Source organism: Miscanthus floridulus, chromosome 16 (assembly GCF_019320115.1).
Source record: "Miscanthus floridulus cultivar M001 chromosome 16, ASM1932011v1, whole genome shotgun sequence".
NCBI lineage: Eukaryota > Viridiplantae > Streptophyta > Magnoliopsida > Poales > Poaceae > Miscanthus > Miscanthus floridulus.
The window spans coordinates 56482724-56502806 of record NC_089595.1 but is presented as its reverse complement, the minus strand read 5'-3'; the positions used below and the strand labels follow the sequence as shown (position 1 = coordinate 56502806).

General features: G+C 43.3%; 1 protein-coding gene across 3 annotated transcripts; it reads right to left on the bottom strand.

Annotated features, from left to right (window-relative positions):
* Positions 1–5955: 5955 nt before the first annotated feature.
* On the bottom strand, positions 5956–18384 carry LOC136511621 (cation-chloride cotransporter 1). Of its 3 annotated transcripts, XM_066505662.1 has the most exons (14): positions 18227–18384; positions 17863–18051; positions 16705–16854; positions 16458–16536; positions 15953–16044; positions 15499–15613; positions 15167–15267; positions 12401–12462; positions 10829–11077; positions 10639–10753; positions 9414–9608; positions 8002–8402; positions 7595–7756; positions 5956–7525 (listed from the first exon to the last, which is right to left on the bottom strand). In XM_066505662.1, exons 2-14 carry the CDS (start codon positions 18036–18038, stop codon positions 6426–6428), a joined length of 2997 nt encoding a protein of 998 aa, XP_066361759.1. In that variant the 5' UTR covers positions 18039–18051; positions 18227–18384; the 3' UTR covers positions 5956–6425. The 3 variants fall into 3 exon arrangements, with proteins under 3 accessions (XP_066361759.1, XP_066361760.1, XP_066361761.1); XM_066505663.1 differs by lacking the exons at positions 17863–18051; positions 18227–18384 and having other exon boundaries at positions 16458–16630; positions 16705–16823; XM_066505664.1 differs by lacking the exons at positions 17863–18051; positions 18227–18384 and having other exon boundaries at positions 15948–16044; positions 16705–16765.
* Between the last annotated feature and the right edge of the window lie 1699 nt (positions 18385–20083).

Below are 20083 nucleotides of genomic sequence, written 5' to 3'. Positions count from 1 at the left end.
ATACATGGTGGTGTACACTTGGTGGTGTTGGTACATTTACAAAGGAGATAAAGTTGGAGTTGATGTGGATCAACTCGGCGAAGGAACAGAGGCAAGGGCTTGAACTCCACTGGCGGAGTGTCCGCCCGTAGAGTGTGGACAGTCCGACGGTGCCACCGACACCCTATACAGAAAAGAAAGGGTCTCACAGAGTGGACTGGACGCTAGTCACGTGGTGACCGGACGTTGGGGTCCTACGTCCGGTCAGTGGCAGCAGTGAGCGTGTAGGCGTCGGTTTCGATCGGACATTGGCACTGGAAGTGACCGGATGCTGATAGGGTGCGTTCGATCAGGCTAACGTACGGTGATGTAGGTGACATAGAAAAGTTGGAGAAGGACCGGACGCTGATGTTGCATCCGATCATGATTGACCGGACGCGTCCGATCGCGACTGGTACCTTACTGGAAACGATTGGACGCTGGGGTTGTTGCGTTCGGTCAGTTTGTGCAGCTGCGTTCGGTCATCACTTGACCATTGAGATCAAGTGACTGAGGTTGAATGGAGGCGACACATGATGAGCATCCGTTGATCGGATGCTGAGGTCCTGCGTCCGGTCGATACGACCGGAGCGTCCGGTCGTCCCGAGTTTTGCCCAGTGAAGGGGTAACGGCTAGTTTAGCCCATGGGGCTATAAATAGAAGGTGGCTTCAACCATGGCTGGTGCTAAGCACCTCGGGGGACTTTGTGTCTATGCTTGCGAGTGCTTAGGAGCCCTCCATCTCATATATGCTTGATAGTGATCATCCGATTGTGTGATAGAGCGATTCTAGTGCGATTGCATCATGAGGTTGCATCGAGTGGCACTAGGTGATCGAGTTATAAGTCGGTGGTGCTTGTTACTCTTGGATGTTGCCACCTCCTATATGGCTTGGTGATTGTCTCCGTCGAAGCCCACAAGAAGCTTGTGTGGTGCTCCAGAGAAGAGCTTTGTGAGGGACATTGTGTTCGCCCCACGAGAGCCGTGAAGAGCAACTCTAGTTGAGCGTGTCATTGAGCTACCCTCACTTTTGGGGTAGGTTCTTGCGGTGCCCGATGTGCGGGCTTGGCGGGTGATGTCGATTAGCCGCCGAACCACCAAGTGAGCGGTCGACACAACGGGGACTAGCGTGTTGGCAAACACGTGAACCTCGGGAGAAAAATCACCGTGTCAACCTTGTTCATCCCGTTGGTTTGCATCCTCATTACACAAGCTTGTAATTATTTTTGTAAACATTGTGCTTGTGTAGTTGCTTTTGTAATTAGTTAACTTATGTAGCTTACTAGTTATCTTCTTGCTTGTGTAGCATAAAAGTAGCTCCCTTGCGTTGCTAATTTGGTTTATGTAACCTTGTTAGTCACATTGCTTAGTTTGTGTAGCTAAGTAATTGCGCTCTCTAATTTGGCATTGGTTGCCTTGTTATTGAGCATTGTTAGTAAGCATTAGGTGGCTTCGTGCTTTTGCTTACTAGCATGTATAGGAGCTCTCCTATTGCTTAAAGTATTAGTGGCATAGGTTTGTATGACCTTGCTTCTAGAATTGGTTAGGTGAGCTCTAGCTAGCCCGGTACCTGTGTTGCTTAATTAGTATCTTTAGAAGGCGCTAGAGAACATAGATAGAGGGGTGTAGTCTTGGCTAGACCAATAGTCTTAATTCCACACTTGTTTCGGTTAGCCGACGCAATTAATTTTTGAAAGGACTATTCACCCTCCCTCTAGTCCGCCATCTCGACCTTTCAGACTCACAGCTTTCACTTGCCTTTCGAAGAGATGACAGTCACGCTTTAGGACTGTCAGAAGATGCTAGGTCTGAGGATTCATGGCAACACAGTGATTGGACAGTGCAGGTCAGAAGGTTGGGGAGCACGAGTAGATGCCTTCCTTGGGCATGAGGATGGCGAGCAAGGGGCTCGCACTTCTGGAGTTCTAATCTCCTGGCTCCGGCAAGAATTCTCACAGTGCCCCGAGGAGACAGATGAGAAGACAGTTGGGTACCTGTAGGGCGTGGATCCTACACCTATTTGCCTATGTTCTTTTCCCAGACATCATGGGTGACACTGTGTCGTGGATGTGGGTCCACTGCCTCAGTGACTGAGACCAGGCGGGTCAGTACAGCTGGGGCTCTACAGTGTTGGGTTTTCTTTACTGGCAGCTTTTGCGAGGCGTATCATCGAACTTCGTCCACAGCGTCACTTGGTGGATGCGTGTACCAGCTCCAGTGTGGATGTGGGCTCATCTACCAGTTGGCTGTCCAGAGGTTCTGGCTCATCGTGAGTGGTTCCCAGGTCAGCCTCCACATCGGCAGCCGACGTGGGCGTAGCTTTGGGACCAAGTTAGGGTTCCGCACGTGAGGTTACAGCGGGCGTACATTGAGTTCACGAACGAGCTAGACATGCTCACGACGTCTAGTGTAAGTAAAATTTATTTCCCATGCTAGTTTGAAATGGTTTAGTATAGCATCTAACATTTTGTTTGGACATGTTGCAGGTGTCGTGGGAGCCTTACGATGGAGAGGGGGCACTTCCTTTTTAGTTGAGCAACATGTGTGGGTGCGACGACGACTTCTATAGGATGAGGTGCCCTCTAATCTGTTTCTATGATGTCGAGTTTCACCTGTCAGATAGAGTTGCACGCCAATTTGGAGTGAGACAACTTTGGCCAATGACTCCGTTCTCGACTGGCGTTGACTTACACAAGTGTTTTGCTATTTCAATTGTCTCGTGATGGTCCATTTCCATTAATATGGTGACATGTACATAGATTCAAGTAATGATGACATACGTGCAGGTTGGATCGTCAGAAGAACAGAAAGATTTTTGGCTAGGAGAAGCACCACCAGTACTACATTGAGCAATAGGAGTTGTTGCATGACAACATGGACGAGAACAACGAGCCGCACATGACCCGTGAGTTCAGGCGCTACCAAGCTTGGTACCAACGTGCGACACGTTGCAAGCTGAGGCTATAATGGACAGAAGATGACTACATCGACATCGAGTCCTCCAATGATGAAGACAGTGTACGACCAATCTACTCGTGCAGGAAGGCAGGTGGAGGCAGGACCAATCTTGGACAGAGTGGTAAGTCAATTGCCTTATTTTTCTATGTTAAGTTGTATACCAATACATTATGCGTTAGAGGTATCTATTTTAGTTAGTGGCACCTTTGAGCGGTAGCATCCTTATAATACGTTAGATTCTTATACAAAAGAAAAGAAAACCTATTACTATCTATTGAGAAGTATTATTACTGAGAACTTTGTTGCAGGACAATATCCTCAAATGCTCCGTTGAGGACATTGAGCGCTTTCGTCTGAGAGTCATGGACGACGACACGCGTAGCTTCCTAGATGTAAGATTCAAAATATTCTTTCAAACATATTATTAATACGTTAGATTCTTTCAGTTAACATAATTTTGTACAACAGAGGCTGTCACGTCGGCTACGCCGTGCGACTACTCGTTGTGGTTGCAGGACAGCCATGACACAAGATGTATATGTTCCTTCCGCAGGCAGAGGAGGCTTAGGTTCCTCTAGCCAAGCACCTACAGGGGATGAGGACGAGGACGACGACAACGTGGACCATAGGCATGAGGAGCTTGGCCCGTCTCAGCTCCAGGACGCTCCCTTGACTTAGCCTACATAGCCTTCAGGTACTAGGCGACGCCATCCACCTGACCCTTACACTCCAGGTACCAGCACTCTTGGTCACAAGAGTAAGGGTAAGACTAGGAGGTAGTGAGGGTTTGTGGTAGATGCTAGTATGTACTATTATGGATTTTATAGTTACTTTTCTATAACTATTTGGGACTGTATGGATATTGTGGACTATGCACGACATGTTATGTTGATTGTGATGTTCGATGTGGTTGTATTGTGCTCTTTGGACGATTAAATGTTTGGATTATATAATGATGTCTCTGTTTGTAACTGTGGATGCTCCTGAAACAAGGAAAACTCTTGCGAATTTTTTTCGTGAATCATTAATTACACTACACTGCTAAAAAGGCACAAATGTAGTACACAAATTAAATATAAATTCATTAGAACGTGTATAGTCCAATCGTATCATATAGACGCTTTGCAGATGAATCTAGGCTTTTCAGTAATAGTGAACGAATCTAGGCTTTTTTCAGACAATGAAAATAGACTTTTCAGTTACAAGGACGAGGAGTATAATGACAACAACGATTTATCACTTCACTTACATAGTACACCTATAACATCTAGGCTTTTCAGTAATAGTGAACGAATCTAGGCTTTTTAGATAATGAAAATAGACTTTTCAGTTACAAGGACGAGGAGTACGATGACAGCAACGATTTATCACTTCACTTACATAGTACACCTATAGCATCTAGGCTTTTCAGTGATTTATCATGTCAACAACGAATAGACTTTTGAGGAAATGAATCTAGGCTTTTCAGTGTCCATTGAAATAGGCTCTTCAGTGAAACTAATTAGGCTTCTGGTGACCAGTTATAACACATTGAAACGGCAACTAAACCTGCATCTGCCTATATATACGTAATGCTTAGTTTTCTATCTTTTGGCTTTGGGCTGCTTTTTTCTCTATTTATTTTTTAATAAAATTTTGAGTTTTCAGCAGAAAAAAAGCTTCTCAGAACATGTTTTTTTAGCTTTTTATTCGTTTTCTCGTAAGCCTGCTTTCTATTTTTTTAAAATCAACTCAAAAGTTGGGCTATTTTGTTTTGATTTCTGGGTTTTGACTGGCAGAAGCCAGACAAAAGCTGAAACAAACAAGACCTTAGCACGGAGATAAAAGCCCCCTTTGAAAGGAACGATTCTGGCTCATACCGGATGTGCACTATTGGACTGGTTTTGTCTCGCTTTCCTAAAATGAATAGAAACCGATAAATATAAACAGAATCTAAAATAGTGGATGTGCCCATGGCCGAAGCTTTTGCTCTCAGGGATGGTCTTTTGCTAGCACAAAGATTGGCTGCACTCGTGTGGAGATTCAGGCCGATTGCTTGGAAGTTGTCACGACGACGAACGAAGGAGGCTTCTCGGCTACTGCGGCAGCAGCAATCTACGAAGAGTGCTGCCAGTACTGGGAAGAGTTTGCTGCTATTTCTATTAGCCATTGTAATAGGGAATGTAATTCAGTTTCACATGAGCTAGCAAGGTTAGCATTGGTAGAAAAGAGCTCTTTTGTTTGGATAGATGATCCCCCTAGCTCTATCCTCCAATTACTTGTAAATGATGCTGCTACATTATTGAATCAATAAAGTTTCGCCGGAAGGCTTTCAAAAAAAAAAAACCTAGAAAATGAACCCAAAATAAGATAGAAGCTAATAAATATAGGGAAAATTAAAATAAACCAGAAATCGATGAAACGAGAAAAGGCCCAAAACAAATTAGAACCTGATAAAAATTGAAGTTAAAAATTAGTTATTCGTTAACCAAGAGGCCAACTAGCTAGCCAATCTTACCTATAAAAAAAAACTAGCCAATCTTATCTAATTTGAACTATTTTTTAAACAAAACTCAACTGGTAATTAGTCCTAGCTGATCTAAACAAACCTAGCCAATCTTAGCTAATTTGAACTAATTTTTTAACCTCAACTAGTAATTAGTCCTAGCTGATCTAAACAGACCTTGTATATGTATTGTATTGGTGAAGAAAATGGCAGTTATGAGACTCAGAATCCCTGTGCTGGAGGCTAAACTCGAGTCTTTATGCTTGGGAACAGTACCGTTCCGAATAGGCCCAAACTCTGAAAGTGGTACGAGCTAGGGAAACACGGCACAAACTGCACTCGAAAGGTACATGTATTGTATTGGCTGAAGATCACATGTAGATCAGCATTCAACAAAACTTAAATATGATTCAATATATCCAGAAAGTAACTGAGTAGCAACCCTCATTGAGCAATGTCTCTCCGAAATCTTGTACCATTCAAGAATTAGCGACAAAGCACAACCAAAACTCATTTGTGGTAGCCATTCAAAATTTGCAGCTCCGCTCATCTCAACAGGTCCGCCAGTTTTAGACCCATACAAGTGATGCAAAGAAAATACCTATATAAATGTTTCAGTGAGAAGGTAAGGATTGCATTTCTGTCATTGGGCCAGCATGTAAGTATGCTTACTAGATGGTAAGTGTTTGCATATGATAACTACAAAATCTGTAAGAATCAGAGCTCGCTATGTGGATCTTTTAAATCCAGAAAAGAATGAAGACACTGCAGTTCAATAGTTCACGAACCCAATAAGCGAACAACAGCTCTGCGCATCTGACATCTCATCATGGTTGCCTTCAAGGTGAGGGCTCGTCATTTCTGTGGTAGAATTCACGCTTGAATCTTGTGTATCCAGTCTCTGCTACGATAGTACAACAGCCAGACGGCACTAGAGTCTCCAGGTGGGAAGTTTATATGTATAATCATGTGAAAAATGTGACAACATCTCTCGTATATCCCCTAACTATTAACATGCGTGGGACATTCTCTACAAGCAAATCCATGTACTCCATGTAGAAATATGAAGGATGATTTAATGGTGGTGGTGGAAGGCTCACAAGAACTACAGCTGCCATTCTGGAGTACCTGAGTATCGTGGAGTTCAACTTGAACATTGTGTAAAGGAATTTATCAACCTTCTGTTCATTCACAACAACTTGCCTCCCATTCTCCATTAGTGGCTGCCTTTCTCTTTGAGCAGTTTCCTTCATCTCGTCAAGGTACGTTCTGATCCTTTGCTGTGCACTTGTGTAAGCCTCATGGGAGTTATCCTGCTGAGCACCCCTACTGCTGCTCTCCATGTGTGACTCCCATGATTTCATAGTGACAACAATGACCTCAGCTTGCATCCTAAGATCATACAAGAACTTTTTGACATCAGCCTTCAGCTCCTCTGCGTCGGTATCCTCTTCAGATATGCAGAAGACTTGGATCTTACAGCTCTCAAAACTCTCCTTTGTCAACAGGAGCTGAGACAGAAGCAGCATCAATCCTCCATCTCTTACAATCCAGTAGAGGTCAATAGTCCCATACTGTCGCTGGTACTCGTTAGGCCACTCATCGAGTCCCTTCACAATGACTACTGCCTTGTTAGCAATAATGCAATCATTTATTATACTGACAAATGTTGACGGTATCTGTGTCAAATTCTCACGCCGCCAGATCTCAGGGTACCGCATCACAACAATGTTTGGCTTCAAGTTTCCTAGGCCCATTGTCTGCACAATGCTACGGAAGCCATCAGACATAGTAGGAGCTACAATGATCTCTGCAACACCCTCACAGCGTTTGTAGTCAATGTAAGCATCCAGTTGGCGGCAGGCAGTCTTTGCATCCTCAGCTAGTTCATGGTAATCACCATCAATTATCGAGACAAAAATGGACATACCACGGCCCTTCTTCTTCATACAATTAGCGAAGTCTGCAAGTTTTGGATGACAAGGAACATTTTCCGGAAGTTTACCCCATGGACGGCAGAATATCAGAGGAATGGGGTACCAATTCTTAGGATGCACTTGGTTTGCTGCAGAAAGGACCAAAAGTTACAAAATTGTGAAGTATGATTATTTGCAAAGCAGATAGTCAGTCGTACCTCCAAGAGATCTGAGACTTCGGAGTGCCAATTGAAAGTATGCACTCTTGAACCCATCTCCCCAGTCTCCAGCCTTCCCTTTTATGCTCACATAGTAATAGATGAGGCTTGCAAGGGCAAGGGAGACAACAGTGAAAGACCAGGAGATCAGAAACATAATCACTGAAATTGATACAAAGATTCATGTCAGCACTTATAATTATAAATGCATTTATGGCTGTTTCAATTAGATATTTGCTATTGTAAAACATGATATATAATACTTGAGTATAAGTGAAGAATAGGTGGTTAGATTAAAAACAATAGAAGTGGACAAAGTCTCAAACCAAGGACCTGCTCAAGTATCAACTGTTCATGCTGAAGATCGTGATAAACAAATAAAATGGTAAAAATATTAAGAACCATACCAACACAGAGCAATGCCCCAACAAGTGAAAGGCTCCAATGGTGAAATTTCCATCTAGGGCGCCAGCTAGGAGCATCCAGGAGGTCAAGCAGAAAGCATGACAGGTTCACGCCGGCATAGCACAGAAGGAAAAACATTGTGATAGTGGGTGTAATCAAATCCAAGTTTCCAATAACAACACAGCAAATACAGATGAAAGCCGTGAATAAAGTGGCCGCATGCGGCTCGGATCCCTCAGAAACTTTGAAGTAATTAAGAACTGGAAGAATGTCATCATTCGCAATTGCTGCAAGCAACCTTGGAGCCCCAGTCAAACTCTGCAGTGCTGCACCTAAGGTTGACAGAATAATACCGATGTAAATCACTGCAGGAGCAGGCCAAGCCACCGTAGCAGTAAGAAGCCTGCAAGTGGTTAAGGATATTTATGAGATAACCGCACAAGCAAGAAGACACTCTAACAGCTGGAGTAAGCCTTATGGGACTACATAAAAAATAATCAACTGGAGACTACAGTAATGCTTAGGATGTTGTTCTAAGACAATAACCGATAAGGTAAAAATAAATCAAACACTTAGTTAAGGTTATACAAAGCAACACAGAGTATTGTTAGCCATTAAGACTATCTACCACAATAATATGAACATCAATCTTATATAAAGTAGATTAGCAACAGACCATCTGCTGGCATTTATTCACAGTAGCTCCAGATGCACAATAGTAATCGTAGAGCATTCTGATTGTAAAATTATGGAGCATATATCCTAAAACAGGATAACTCCGCCTATGTTGTCTCAACATAGCAGGTCCCAAACCCTGGTAAAGGAGGAGGGTTGTGATAGGCGTGGCGAGCCAACATTAAATCTAGCCATTCTAATGGAGATGAAACCCGTAGAGGCAACAAAAGGAGACTTGAAAGGATAGAATATACCCAAAGACTTAGCCTTAGATAGGAGTACTTGGAAAACAACTATTCACGTGCCTGAACCTTGATGGCTTCTGTTGGGTTTCAACTCTAGCCTACCCCAACTTGTTTGGGACTTAAAGGCTTTGTTGTTGTTGTTGTATATCCTAAAACAGGATCTATACAACAGTAACCAACAATTTGCTAACAAAAAAAAAAGTTTATGTCCACTTCATAGACAATCAGAAGCAAGTGATGGATGCAAGTAAGAACATGAATCATTTTCTCTACTGTTAGGAAACTTAAAACTAACGTGACAATAATTCTGCCTTTGGCCATAAAATCATGTTGGCCTTTAGCCATATAATCATGTTGGCTTGAACTTGATGAAAGAACTAGCACATAAGCTCTAATGGTGTCATGAACTATAAAGCCAGATTTATTAAGCCCTTAAAACAATTATCAGCAATTGACACAAGAAGAACTTGTATGCAGTACTAAAAAGCAGATACCTATCAGTTAGAAGCTCCTCCCGTGTGGTCAAGGCTCCAAATAGAAGCACAGAGAACAGGTACATAGCAGTTGTTGTAAGAGTTGCAGATAATGTGCCGATTGGTATTGAACGCTGTGTATCTTTCAGTGAAGCAGATCGGTTTGAGCCAGCCATAATTCCAGTGACTGCTGGGAAAAAGAGACCTACCAAAGCACTGAAAGATCGATACAAAAAAATATTTGTTAGCACAATAAAGTTTCACATACATAAGGAAATGTGCAAACTGCCGTGCATTTAAAAATGCAGCAGAAGGGTCACGCCCCTAATAGCTTGGAAATCTCTAAACCTTGTCACAGTTAATCATCTAGTTCCAACAGGCTTTGAATATATGGCAGATGGAATTCACTAAACAAGTGGATATGAACAGGGTGAGCTTTTTTCTGGTAATAAACAATCCTGCCATTCTGTTTAACCTATTAATTTTTGTAGTTCTGAGCAATTAGTGTCAATTTTGATGGACCATGGTTCCTAAAAATGTGCCACCAGGCCCTGTAGTTACCAGGAACAGGACAAACCATTGATAAATCATAAAGAATTTGCGATCTCAAATGATTGCATCAATTACAGAGATAATTCAGAACTTCATGAACTTATTGGAGTCTAACAAGTTTGCATACCCACATTGCAATAGATGTTTCTAAAGGAAATAAAAACGTTTTGTGAGAAAAACACATGTCCCAGCCATTTATACACCTTTGCAGGAAATCACCTAATATGGGATCTTTTTTGCACTCAAGATGACTATTTTCTTCATTAGGAACAGAACACTGTTCCAAACCAACCACATTCACATTCAACACCATGATGGCACAGTACTGTATCCACAGGGTGCTTAAGAATGCAGGTTACGACCTGAGCTCTTCACAACCAAAACCAGGCTATGCAACAGGACAATGGCACAAAGGCACAGAGGTGTGCATAGGATGATTGAATAGCAAAGGAATCTCTCTGCAAGGCAGTAAACCAGGGGGTGGGTGGCATATTTGGTCCAGCTGAAGGAATCTGATCAACATGTTGGTTCCAAATGTTCGCCTGTCTAAATTACAGCAACATTGGAGAGAAGGATCGGTGCCATTGCCAACATTGCTCAAAGTTATCCAAACTCTAGGAGAGCATGCTGAAGTTACTTGCATATTTTTTATGGATAAAGAAGATTTTTCAATTTTGACATAGGAAAAACTTACTTGAAATCCCAATATATTGATCCACTTGGATCAGGAACACCAGCATTGTTTGTTCGTTGATAGTCTTCACCCCAATTGTCTTTCAATGTGGTTATACTCAACCCAGTGATTCCCTCTACATCAGTCAACAGTAAAATTCAGCACATGGAGATGACAACATAATCTGAAAGTAAAAAATGAGGGTACGTACTTGGAGCATTATGCCTTGGTGCAATGAAGACACCAAGATAGATGCACAGCAAAGAAAACAGGACTGGTATTAAGAAAGCAGGTGCAACCTTGTTGATGATTTTGACACCACCAAACACAATAAAACATAGCAGTATGGTCACAATAACACCATACACTTGAAGATCATGCAAACTGGGTGTAGATATAGTTGACGTGCCAGCAGTTTCTGTACCATTCACTAATGTATTGTTGACAACTGTTACACTCTCTGCGTTTTGAAACAGGTATAGATTAGTCCACACAAAAATCAGAAACAGGTACAAGTTAGTCCTAACAAAAATCAGAATCAGAATTAGAAGTTATGTAAAGCAATAAATATAGCTTTCATCGCTTTTTTTATTTATCTCCATCAAACTAACTAGCTAACTTTGCTCACTGTTGCATGTCATCAGTGATCGACGGAGAAGGGCTTGGTCATGACTGCGAAATAGGCTCTTTTGTGACTGCCATTACAGATGGGCAACCACCAATATATTTGCTTTCATGCATGCACCTAACAGAAAAATACGGTGCTAAATCATACATGATAATATGCATGCATCTTTGATATAAGTGTCTTTTCAAGTAACCCCTTCATTTCTTCCACAAGGCGCATCCTGTCTACACAACAATTAAGGTGCTTATAACATCAGGAATACAGGCACCCAGAAATGAACATTATGTCCTTGTGCTAATGTCTTAAAAAGAAGAGAGAATAGTGTATTATCCAATAAAGATGGAGAAAGGATCACTGAAACGAAAATGGTGTGGCGCCCAAGGGGGCTGGAACCCCTCTCTATCTCAGCCGTTGCATGTGATTGCCCCCGTCAACTTTAACGAAAGACAGGTTAACGGTGGCACAGTAAAAAAAATATTTACAGCACATAGAACTGGTTGTATATCCAATTTCTATGTAGTAGCAGATGATGTAGTGCTGCAGATTGGTGTATACCTGTTTTTTTTAATATAACTTTGTATTCCAGAAGATCACTTTGTGCTTTAATTAATAATGTATTACAAAGCTCCACTTTATGGTTTCCATATTATTGGGCCTTACGAAATTATATGTTCCTTATAGCCATCATGCTATCTATATATGGAACGCAGGTACCATGTTGTGCAACTGAAAATTATGGAACTACATGAGTAGTTCAACAGAGAAGAATGAACTCCATACAATAACATAAACACATCATTTTGATTCACAGAAGTTATACAAGTATATATTTCATTTTTTTACTGGACTTTCCAGCCGTCTGCTGCTGTTAGTGTCTGTTTGAGCAGCTTTTCAGAATTCAATCCATGGTGTGGATAAGCAGGCGCCAAATGCATACTCATCACTGAAATTGCATGCCTGCCTTATATTTTGGCGACGAGGGAATATTAAATAACATATTACATGATTACCATCTCATAAACTGCAATTGTGTGAATATAGATGCTCCATATGTCCAAAGTACTAAAGCACACAAACCACACTTGAAATATATGTAAGTAGACCAAAATTCTATTCACAAACTAAGCATACTGATTCAAACCATTTGTAACTTACTTTGGAAAAGTCCAGCAGAAGGAACAGCATCAAGAAAGGTTTCTACAGCTCCAAGCACATACCTGAAAATGGTCAAATAAGTTTCTAAGGCGCAGATGAGTGACACTCCTGCATGAATGCACCCTACCAACAAGTAGCAAATTATTCAAAACCTATATTATTTGAAGTTCCACTGAGTGTTATCAAACATAATTCCTGTACTCTTCTGTGATGGACACACTTTAGATGGCTCTGAACCCAAGTAAGCAGGACCATGCTGATGCCCGGCAGCCATGCCACAAGGGCAGGGATAGAGAAGGGATTGGGACTCTTGATCTATTTCTTGCTTACAACCATAGTTTTTACGGCGGCGTGGCGAGACGCGGCAACCCACCACCTTCACACCTTTACAGCGTCTATGGCGCGCGGCGTGGCGACGCCATACACACATCGGCGTGGCGAATACATACATTATAGTCTAGGATATTAGGAAATTATATTGACAAATGGTAATGCAAATGTAGCTTAAAAGGTATAGTCTACAATATTAGCAAATCAAAATAGCAATGTAAATGTAGCACAAAAGACATAGAACTCTCTCATCGGTCTCTCAAACTTCCAAATCTCTCATCTCTCAAAAGTCGTCTCATGCATCCTAACTCAACCGCCTCGGTAAATCAGGCTCAGCCCATGAGCCCACACCAGCCCACTACCATCATCAATATATAAACAAAATCAGAAACCCTAGAGACTCCACTCTCTCTCCTCTCCTCACTCCACTCTCCAAAGCGACAGTGCCCAAGCGCGACTCCCTCTCCTCCGAGCGACTGCGCCCGAGCACGACTCCCTCTCTCCCTCTCCCCGAGCGACTCCCCCTCTCCCCCAGCGACGGCGCACAGAACCGCGTCCCTCTCCCTCCCCCGCACCCTCCCTCTCTCCCACCTGACCGCGCCCCTCCGACCGGAGCCAGCTCCCTCTTCTCCCTCTCTGACCGGTGGCATCGGCGCGTGTGGAGGCCAGATCTGGCTCAGCTGCCTCTTCTCCCTCCCCGAGCAGCGCGGATCCGTGGCGCGTAGGGGCGGCCACGGCGGCGCAGCGCAGGAACCCTCCACCGACGGCAGGCTCGCGGTGTCCTTCCACGGCAACGACTAGCTGGTCGCGAGCACGGGGGCGGGCGGAGGGCGACCGTCCCGGCGGCCGACGGCGGCGGCGGCTTGGAGGGCTGCTTGCGGTTGCGTCTCGGGCTCGGTCTCGGAGGGCTCCAATCGGCCACTCGGCTTATACAGGTACCCTCACGGCCTCACCCTCACCCTCACCGTCTATTGCGCCCGCCACAGCGCACAAAGGCGCCACAGGACGCCAAATCGGCGCCACGGGGACGCCACGGCGCTATGGCGGACGCCATACACGCCGGAGCCGTGGCGTCGCCGTGGCGAGAGCCAGAAAAACGCCACGGCGATATGGCGTCGGTATAGCTACGCCTTAACAACTATGCTTACAACCAAAACAGACACATTCCCAATCTATATATAGATGAGATGACTTTACCTTTAAGAACCTATCTCTAAAATTAACGAAATACTCTTTCCATCCCATAATATAGATAAAACTAGTTTTGGCATTCACATAGGTGCTATAAGCAGTCTACTGCCAAAAATACCCCTCCCATGTTCACAAACTAATTTGGCAACATGCAAAAAAAAAAACTTTTATCGCTGCCATGCATGTGTGGCATGCACATTTCCTTTTTTTTAATTGGGTGACAAGAAAATTAAATTGGAAGGAACCACTGCCATGCACAGACGCTGGCAAACATGCAGCTCACTTGCCCATGCAGTGGGACAGTTAATGAAGGGCAAAATCAGACTTTTTATCGCTCTCCTTAATCTGTCTGAGAAAGTCTAAAACCAGCTATATTATAGGATGGAGGGAGTACATAACAGCTCAAACCAATCTAATCTAATCTCCAACAGAACTAACTCATCCTTGGCCTGGTGTTAACAGTATGTCAGTACCTAGCGTGAACAGTATGCGCCGGCCTTCGGGGAGGCGGTTAGGCACTGCTCTTTCTTATGGGCCCTAATGGGCTGGATATGGCATGTTCACATTGTTTCCTAATCAGTCTCCCATCTAGAAACCATACTAGTTCAATCACAGAGTTGCATGGATCTTTATAAAATACCCAACAGGTGGAGCTGCCCTGCATTCCAATCGTTGACCGGAGAAGGTACAACAACAAGAATAAACCTTTTTAGTCCTAAACAACTTGGGGTAGGCTAGAGATGGAACCCAAAAAAAGCCAAAAGGGAAGATAAATAAAAGGTAAAAAGAGGTATTAGTAGCAGTGAAAATAGTACATGCGGACTAATAGACTTGGTCATGGTTTGGACATGTGGGTTCCTGATTCCACATGCTCTTATCCAAAGATAATTCTTTGCGTGTATTCCAATCTTCAAGTCTATTTACTGCCACCTCCTATGTCAGGCTGGGTTTCATCTCCAAAAGATTGGCTGGCTTTTTTTACGTTGGCTCACCAGCCTGTCACACCCCCTTCCTCTCCTCCCTTCCTCTATGTTGAAACAAAACGAGGCATAACAGTTCACTACTTTATATTCTTTTACTCACTACATACTAATACATACTATTTATCACATGCTGACTAGAAGAGGAGTTCACGGTGATAGCTACGCAGCAGGTGCAGAAAGGGTGCATTAACATCATAATAGCATTGCATCAGAAAATTGAAAACGACAACCTCAATTAATGGCTTTAATGGTGCACACTTACATGGATCCAGCCACTGCATTCCCGAGAAAGAAGCATAATCCTATACTAACTCCAACTTCAGGACCAAGTGCACGGCCTATAAGATAATATGGCCCACCACCCTATGGGTCATTCAAAATGCAAGTCTGTCAGTGTTTGTTTTGGTTGAACACTACAACAAAAAAAATGAGATCTCGAAGTACTTAGTCCCAGCATTGAATCAAGATTCAATTTTATCCCCCAGAGAATTTTCTCTGTATCCCACAAATGGTATGAAAAGCAAAGAAGACAATCAAAAGGGTGAACATACCAGCCCTAAGAATTGTCAAATATTGTGTAAATATTTAACATACCTTCATAGCTCCATTCGTTGCAATGGCACTTAATGATATCGAGGTTAAAAATGTGCATGCACCACAAAATGAAACTAACACAAGCGACTGCCATACACCTGCCATACCTACAATCCTACAGAAAGGAGGAACAGTGTTGGTCAAGTTTATCTAAGAAGTATTTGTTAGTTTTTTTTATCAGTAATGTATGAGGCAGTGAAGAGAGACAAGCATCACAGTGAAACACCACTTATACCTGATTTGAACAACAGGAGGATAAAAAAAGAGACTAATACTGTAATAAGTCAAATTTCAAGTACTGATACCTATTTACAGTTTTACTTCAATATTCTTTTATTTGGTCCTAATATAACACAAGGGCAGCAACATCTGTATGATCATCAGAGCATTTTCAGAAAATAAAAAGTAGAAACAATGTACTGAGGCCATAACAAAAGTGTATGTAATACCTTACCAGGTAAAACGGATATAATAAATGATTCCCAAGATATTCTGCAAGCATGGAACAAAGACACCCATCATGGTGCCGAACTTAGGTCCACTTTGCTGTCCAAAAAAAAAAAGTAAACTCCTCAGTGATATAGGTATATCACTTCTACAATTTCATAAATCAAAATGGAATGGAATGGAATCTGGTCACTAAAACCAACAAGAATGAATAAAGTTAAAACTTAACAAGCACTGAAGATCAGACATGCATGAACCAAATGATATTCCAAACAAACTCAAATGAACAACCCAGCTATCTCTGCTTAAGTGAATATTCACATGCAGCAAACAAAATAGGGGTATTATGAAATGAGTCAATTTCTCATCCTAAACTTCACGAGACACGGAAACATACACCCAACATACTGTAAAATCGCTATAATTGCTAATTCTTAATTTTTCATCTTTTGTCTAAAAGCAGAGTAGGAATTTTCAAACAGGCAGCAGACAATGTTGAAATGGAAGAAAACCTTGGGGCGCCCAATGGTAATTGCAACATCCTCGCCATCCCTAGGACTTGAAGGGGCCTGAATCTGCTCTCCTGTCATGCTGCTCAGGTTCAATCAGATGATGATGTCATGAAGTAGAATCAACAGTTCAAACGATCTTCAGGGTGCATATGCTAAACACTGGTAAAACTCAGCTTCATGATAAAAAAACAAACATAAAGTTTTAGTCGAGTTAACAACAGTAAGAAAATAGAATGATTGACCCTACCTCTTAAGGCCCAATATATTTACAAGAGAATCAAAACCAAAGAGCTCTAGCTTTGAATCCCCTTGAGATCCACTGGATGTATCATGATCATCAGGAGAACCTTCCCGCATACTTGGATCAATAGTTAGATTAGTATCAGGCTTCAGGTTCCTATATCAAACATAAAAGAGTGTGAGTCCATACACCTAACACCTCAACAATCTGTTTTCTACTAAATTCTCTTGTATCGATGATTTTCAAAAGAAAAGGACAAAAAAGAAAAAAAGAAAAAGAAAAGATCATGACCAGCAATAACAATTTCTTCAAAGTTGTTCAAAGCAAACAAGGTTGAGGGTATATATGCCATGTGGGCATGTGGCAAGCCATACCATGCACAAGAAGTAAAATCGATACAAGGACAAAACAGTATTCCCTTTCAAGTATTACAAACTAACATCAAACAGTCTAACCACAAAACTCAAATCTACACCAACAAGCCTATAGTTGCTTGACATAAGGCATGGTTTATCTTATGGTTAGAGGTTGAAAAAAAATATTAGGACAGAAGAAATGGCTAGAATTCAGACTACCACTAATGATCAAAGCATTGTACCAATCAGAAGTGAGCATCATTATGGTGCAACTGACTATTTTCAAAGAAATCAGTAGCGGTTTCAATATTTATTGAATTCAATAACAATTTCAGCATCAGTCAAGCATCCAAGCTTCTCGAAAAGAAAGAGGCACCATATTATCACTACTGATTTCAACAATGGTGGCATTGCAGTTGCAGGCGCTCCCATAAAACAGATGTGACAAGCATGGTCTCACAGACTTGCTCCTGATGACCACAGTTAGATAGGAAGAAGCAACCCAAGGCCCAAAATAGTAGTTTCAGTGTTTCCTAACATCCCATGGAAGTCAACCTAAAATCTTAACTTCTGATACTTCCAATAGATTGAGTATGCTCAACAGTCCAGAGCTACTCTCCAATTGCTACGTTCAACACCCCATGTGCTAAACAGTGCATGTCCAAGACAATGCACACACTAATTTGCAGCAACTAAACTAGTGATCCACTCAGAAGTAACCTCTTAATTCAGTACGTATGCGATCTGCTAGCGCGTGACATAACAAATTGCTCACGAAGCCTGCAAATGTGAATAAAGTCCGCATCACCTTGGGGGCTGGGGCGTCACGACGGCATCGATGGTGGCAGAGGAGGATCCCGGCTCCATGGAAGTCATCTGGATCACGGCGCGGTCGGTCGACCCGACCGGCCGGTACCGCCGCCCATTGGGCGGCGCGGGCACCGGCAGTGCGTCGTCGGCCTCCTCGATTCCACCGTTCTCCATCCCTCGGCGGACGCTGCGGAACACGCCGAAACTGATCCCGGTGAGATCCAGAGTTCAGAGGCACACACGCCGACTAACCCCGCACAGCCGGCGTCGGATCCAGATTCGCAGCGGCGTGTGCTAGCGGGAGGAGCAGCGCCGGGAGCAGGAGTTGGGGGCAGGGAGAGGTCTCCGGATGCTCCGCTTACCTGGAGGAGGAGGTGGGAGGCGATAGCGGTGTCGGTGGGCGGTGGCGGAGGAGGAGACGCCGGCGGCGACGGCTGCGGAAGGTGGGCAACGGTCAGAGGGGAGTAAAGATATGAAACTCGCTTTTTTTACTCCTCTGTTTTTTTGCGCACCAGTCCCCTTCGAATGGAGAATTGCCGGCTTTAGCCTAACTGTTTGCTTCCACTCGAGGTTTGCGTGTTTTGACCTTATATAAAGGCAAAATTTGCGTTAAAACGTGGCTTTTGTTATAGGCCACTAAAAAAACCTGTCTTTGCCAAAACACATCCAAAATTTAGACAAATATGCTACAAGAAGCCAAGCTCATTATTATATTTGATTTTAATAGACAGCTACATGATATGACAAATATGCCCTTTTTATCTTGTTCCTGAACAACCGTGCAGCCTGACTCGGCTTGGAAATAAAAGACAGTAGCCAAAAATCATACGATTATTAGGTGCCCAGATTAGATCAAATCGAAAGGAGACGAGTCAACAGTCCAGACCCAATCCTGCGATGATCCGGTAACTAAGCAACTCACGAGAATGCAGTGGGCGGAGATTCGTGTGACCCTCCTGTGCGCGTCCGCCCACCGGCAGGAGCAGCAGCGTCCTCGCCAACGCGTACACGCCACCGCCCCACGCCGACGTGGGGTTGCGGAACGGGTCGCCTGGGGACAACCCTCGGTCACGCAGCAGTCGATCCTCCGAGAGGAACGCGAACGGGTCCCGCCGCCGTCGTCGCACACGAAGGCCGCGGCACCGACGTTGCTGTCGTAGGTGTCAATGGTAAGCGTGCCCGTTGGCGGCGTGAGTGGCCACGATGGAGAGCAAGGGCGTGGAGAGGGAGGTCAGGCTAGAGCTTGCAAAGGCCATGAACAACGACGAGGCGGTCACCGGGCTCGCGGGATCACAGTTCGCAGAAGTCAGGCCACAAAGGCGTTCGCGAAGTAGATAAAAGGCAAGGCCATACTTGTCATTTCTTGTGTCTATCTATTCAAATCAAATATAATAATGAGTTTAGTGTCTTATAGCGTATTAGTCCAGATTTTGGATGTCTTTTGGCAAAGACAGACTTTTTTTTAGTGGTACGTGGCAAAAGTCACACTTTAATAGTGTACTGTGGCAAATTTTGTCTTCTAGAAATGTTTGTCGCTGATTGTAGAATGTCTACAGCATTTGAGAAATAAGAGCCTCTTTGGTAGGGCTGCAGGGGTGTTAGCTCCGGCTCCTGCAGGAGCTGTGCCAAACGTCTATTTTGAAAATGGCTCCGTATGGGGAGTCGGTCAAGAGCCGGAGCCATTTTTTGCCTACGCAGGAGAAGCCTAAAAAACGAGCTTCACGTGGCTCCTTGCTGTGGGTTCACGTCGTTTAGTGCGAAGGAGCCGTTTTGCCAAACGTTTTCCAGAACGGCTTCAGCTCCTCCAGAGGAGCTGCTCCTTCAGAGGAGCCAGAGCCGGAGCCATTTTCAGAGGAGCCAAAGCCCTGTCAAACAGACCCTAAATAAAGAAAAGAAGTTCATGCTCATTAATGTGAAAAACTAATCTCCAGCGAGAGTTATTTAGCCCAATATTGCCCATTCAAATGATTGTAGATGCCCTTTTAAATTCCTCCAGATTTTACCCAAAAATCACAAAAATCAAAAGAACATACGTGGCACTAGCAAATGTAAACACCGACAAACTTGAAGGTGAGTGACATCTTATATTTTCCATTTTTAAATTTAACACATAATAATCTCCATTTTTCAATATCATATTTACTTCAATTAACATAATATATTCATATTTTTAAATTCATATTTTGGATGTTAGTAATATTGCATGTTTTGGAGCACCT

Bases quoted from the DNA above. Each gene is read 5' to 3' on its own strand.
- LOC136511621 (XM_066505662.1), bottom strand. From the start codon at position 18,038: ATGGAGAACGGTGGAATCGAGGAGGCCGACGACGCACTGCCGGTGCCC. The intron at 15,614-15,952 runs GTAAGGTATTAC...TCCTTTCTGTAG, and splicing joins TATTATATCCGTTTTACCTG to GATTGTAGGTATGGCAGGTG. The intron at 7,757-8,001 runs GTATGGTTCTTA...TATCAATTTCAG, and splicing joins TGGGGCATTGCTCTGTGTTG to TGATTATGTTTCTGATCTCC.